At 55.6% G+C, this 4,520-nt stretch overlaps 1 protein-coding gene across 1 annotated transcript in view; it reads left to right on the top strand.

Annotated features, from left to right (window-relative positions):
- Positions 1-4,139, top strand: part of LOC144955613 (cyclin-dependent kinase 11B-like) — a gene marked incomplete at its 5' end in the record, with an annotated part of 41,376 nt that extends 37,237 nt beyond the window's left edge. Inside the window, 2 exons of the mRNA XM_078885789.1 lie at positions 114-303; positions 3,629-4,139. Coding sequence (XP_078741915.1) covers positions 114-303; positions 3,629-3,721 — 283 coding nt within the window. The remainder of the gene's footprint in view (positions 1-113; positions 304-3,628) is intronic.
- Between the last annotated feature and the right edge of the window lie 381 nt (positions 4,140-4,520).

Raw genomic sequence — 4,520 nt, 5'->3', positions numbered from 1 at the left:
GGTGACGATTGTGTTCGTGACGATTGTCGCGGTATTGACGATTGCAGCGTTATTGACGGTTGTTGTTGTGGTTGTTGTTGCGGTTGTTGCTGCTGCGGTGGTGGTGCCCCCAGGTTCCTCACATACTGCCCGGCTCGTCGCGTCCAGGCGGACACGGCGCTGCATCACCGCTACTTCTCCGAGTCTCCGCTGCCCATCGAGCCGGCCATGTTCCCCACATGGCCGGCGAAGAGTGAGCAGCCTCGGAGCCGACGGGGCACCAGCCCCAGGCCTCCCGAGGGCGGGCTGGGATACGCCATGCTGGTACACACTCGCTCAGTCACTCACTCACTCAGTCACTCACACAAAGAGTGAGCAGCCTCGGAGCCGACGGGGCACCAGCCCCAGGCCTCCCGAGGGCGGGCTGGGATACGCCATGCTGGTACACACTCGCTCAGTCACTCACTCAGTCAGTCACTCACTCACTCACTCACTCACTCGCTCGGATACGCCATGCTGGTACACACTCACTCAGTCACTCACTCAGTCAGTCACTCACTCACTCACTCGCTCGGATACGCCATGCTGGTACACACTCGCTCAGTCACTCACTCACTCAGTCACTCACACAAAGAGTGAGCAGCCTCGGAGCCGACGGGGCACCAGCCCCAGGCCTCCCGAGGGCGGGCTGGGATACGCCATGCTGGTACACACTCGCTCAGTCACTCACTCAGTCAGTCACTCACTCACTCACTCACTCACTCGCTCGGATACGCCATGCTGGTACACACTCACTCAGTCACTCACTCAGTCAGTCACTCACTCACTCACTCGCTCGGATACGCCATGCTGGTACACACTCGCTCAGTCACTCACTCACTCAGTCACTCACACAAAGAGTGAGCAGCCTCGGAGCCGACGGGGCACCAGCCCCAGGCCTCCCGAGGGCGGGCTGGGATACGCCATGCTGGTACACACTCGCTCAGTCACTCACTCAGTCAGTCACTCACTCACTCACTCACTCGCTCGGATACGCCATGCTGGTACACACTCACTCAGTCACTCACTCAGTCAGTCACTCACTCACTCACTCGCTCGGATACGCCATGCTGGTACACACTCGCTCAGTCACTCACTCACTCAGTCACTCACACAAAGAGTGAGCAGCCTCGGAGCCGACGGGGCACCAGCCCCAGGCCTCCCGAGGGCGGGCTGGGATACGCCATGCTGGTACACACTCGCTCAGTCACTCACTCAGTCAGTCACTCACTCACTCACTCACTCGCTCGGATACGCCATGCTGGTACACACTCACTCAGTCACTCACTCAGTCAGTCACTCACTCACTCACTCGCTCGGATACGCCATGCTGGTACACACTCGCTCAGTCACTCACTCACTCAGTCACTCACACAAAGAGTGAGCAGCCTCGGAGCCGACGGGGCACCAGCCCCAGGCCTCCCGAGGGCGGGCTGGGATACGCCATGCTGGTACACACTCGCTCAGTCACTCACTCAGTCAGTCACTCACTCACTCACTCACTCATTCGCTCGGATACGCCATGCTGGTACACACTCACTCAGTCACTCACTCACTCAGTCACTCACACAAAGAGTGAGCAGCCTCGGAGCCGACGGGGCACCAGCCCCAGGCCTCCCGAGGGCGGGCTGGGATACGCCATGCTGGTACACACTCGCTCAGTCACTCACTCGCCTAACTAGTTAGCTAGTCAGTCACTCAGTCACTCAGTCACACAGTCAGTCACTCAGTCACTCAGTGACTCACACAGTCACTCACTCACACACTCAGTCACTCACACACTCACACACTCAGTCACTCACACAAAGAGTGAGCAACCTCGGAGCCGACGGGGCACCAGCCCCAGGCCTCCCGAGGGCGGGCTGGGATACGCCATGCTGGTACACACTCGCCTAACTAGTTAGCTAGTCACTCACTCAGTCACTCGCTCAGTCACTCAGTCAGTCACTCACTCAGTCACTCACTCAGTCAGTCACTCAGTCAGTCACTCACTCAGTCACTCACTCAGTCACTCAGTCACTCACTCGCTCACACAGTCACTCACACTCACTCACACACTCACTCACTCACACAGTCACTCACACACTCACTCGCTCACACACTGACTCAGTCACCCAGTCACTCACTCACTCAGTCACTCATACACTCACTCTGTCACCCAGTCACTCACACACTCACACAGTCACTCACTCGCTCGGATACGCCATGCTGGTACACACTCGCCTAACTAGTTAGATAATCACTCAGTCACTCAGTCACTCACTCAGTCACTCAGTCACTCACACACTCACTCAGTCACTCACTCACACAGTCACTCAGTCACACACTCACTCAGTCACTAACTCAGTCACTCAGTCACTCACTCAGTCGCTCACTCACACACTCAGTCAGTCACTCACTCACTCACACAGTCGCTATGTGTGTGTGTCTCTGTGTGTGTGTCTCTGTGTGTCTCTGTGTGTGTCTCTGTGTGTCTCTGTGTGTGTCTCTGTGTGTGTCTCTGTGTGTCTCTGTGTGTGTCTCTCTGTGTGTCTCTGTGTCTCTCAGGGTGATGACGACGTCAAGGACAGCGGCTTCCACCTCACTCACTGTGTGTCTCTGTGTGTGTGTCTCTGTGTGTGTGTGTCTCTGTGTGTGTGTGTCTCTGTGTGTGTCTCTCTCTGTGTGTGTCTCTGTGTGTCTGTGTGTGTCTCTGTGTGTGTCTCTGTGTGTCTGTGTGTGTCTCTGTGTCTCTGTGTGTGTGTGTCTCTGTGTGTGTGTGTGTCTCTGTGTGTGTGTGTGTCTCTGTGTGACCGTGTCTCTGTGTGTCTGTGTGTGTCTGTGTGTGTGTGTGTCTCTCTGTGTGTCTCTGTGTGTGTCTCTGTGTGTCTGTCTCTGTGTGTCTCTGTGTGTGTCTCTGTGTGTGTGTCTCTGTGTGTGTGTCTCTGTGTGTCTCTGTGTGTCGCTGTGTGTCTCTGTGTGTCTGTCTCTGTGTGTGTGTGTGTGTCTCTGTGTGTGTATCTGTGTGTGTCTCTGTGTGTGTCTCTGTGTGTGTGTCTCTGTGTGTGTCTCTGTGTGTGTGTCTCTCACTGTGTGTCTCTCTCTGTGTGTGTGTCTCTCTCCTGTGTCTCTGTGTGTATCTCTGTGTGTGTGTCTGTGTCTCTGTGTGTGTGTGTGTCTCTCACTGTGTGTATGTGTCTGTGTGTGTCTGTCTGTGTCTCTGTGTGCGTGTCTCTGTGTGTGTCTCTGTGTGTGTGTCTCTGTGTCTCTGTGTGTGTCTCTGTGTGTGTCTCTGTGTGTCTCTGTGTGTCTCTGTGTGTGTCTCTGTGTGTCTCTGTGTGTGTCTCTGTGTGTATCTGTGTGTGTCTCTGTGTGTATCTCTGTGTGTCTCTGTGTGTCTCTGTGTGTCTGTGTGTGTGTCTCTGTGTGTGTCTCTGTGTGTGTGTCTCTGTGTGCGTGTCTCTGTGTGTGTCTCTGTGTGTGTGTCTCTCACTGTGTGTCTCTGTGTCTCTCTCTGTGTGTGTCTCTGTGTGTGTGTCTCTGTGTGTGTGTGTGTGTCTCTGTGTGACCGTGTCTCTCACTGTGTGTCTCTCTGTGTGTGTCTCTGCGTGTGTGTCTCTGTGTCTCACAGGGTGATGACGACGTCAAGGACAGCGGCTTCCACCTGACGTCCACCAACCAGGGTGCGTCCGCCATGGGGGTCGGTTTTAGTCTCAAGTTCTAACCCCGTGGCGGTCACCCCGAGAGAGACGGAGAGAGTGAGAGTGTGTGTGTCCGCGTGTGTCCGTGTGTGTCCGTGTGTGTCCGCGTTTGTCGGTGTGTGTGTGTGTGTCCGTGTGTGTCCGCGTGTGTGTCAATGTGTGTGTCAATGTGTGTCCGCGTGTGTGCGCGTGTGTGTGTGTGTCCGTGTGTGTCCGCGTATGTCCGTGTGTGTCGGTGTGTGTCCGCGTGTGTGTCCGTGTGTGTGTGTGTCGGTGTGTGTCCACGTGTGTCCGTGTGTGTGTGTGCGTGTGTGTGTGCGTGCGTGCGTGTGGAGTGTTAATGAGTGTGGAGTGTTAATGAGTGTTAACGTGGGGGGTTCACGCGCGTCTGCTGTTCAGTCGCAAATAAAGTGGTCATCTTTTACACCGCGTGGAAATCCAGAGGTGTCCGTGTGTGTGTGTCCGTGTGTCCGACTGTGTGTCTGTGTGTCCGTGTGTCCGACTGTGTGTGTGCCTGTCTGTCTGTGTCTCTGTATCTGGGCCTGCTAGAGGCTACACGGGGGATCTTTGTCTGTGTGTAGGTGCTACTGACAGCACTTGCCCCTACAGCCTGCTAGAGGCTACACGGGGGATCTTTGTCTGTGTGTAGGTGCTACTGACAGCACTTGCCCCTACAGCCTGCCAGAGGCTACACGGGGGATCTTTGTCTGTGTGTAGGTGCTACTGACAGCACTTGCCCCTACAGCCTGCTAGAGGCTACACGGGGGATCTTTGTCTGTGTGTAGGTGCTACTGACAGCACTTGCCCCTACAGCCTGCTAGA

Source organism: Lampetra fluviatilis, unplaced genomic scaffold (assembly GCF_964198595.1).
Source record: "Lampetra fluviatilis unplaced genomic scaffold, kcLamFluv1.1 SCAFFOLD_269, whole genome shotgun sequence".
Taxonomy (NCBI): domain Eukaryota; kingdom Metazoa; phylum Chordata; class Hyperoartia; order Petromyzontiformes; family Petromyzontidae; genus Lampetra; species Lampetra fluviatilis.
The sequence above is the reverse complement of the archived record's forward strand: the minus strand, read 5'-3'. Positions and strand labels throughout refer to the sequence as shown.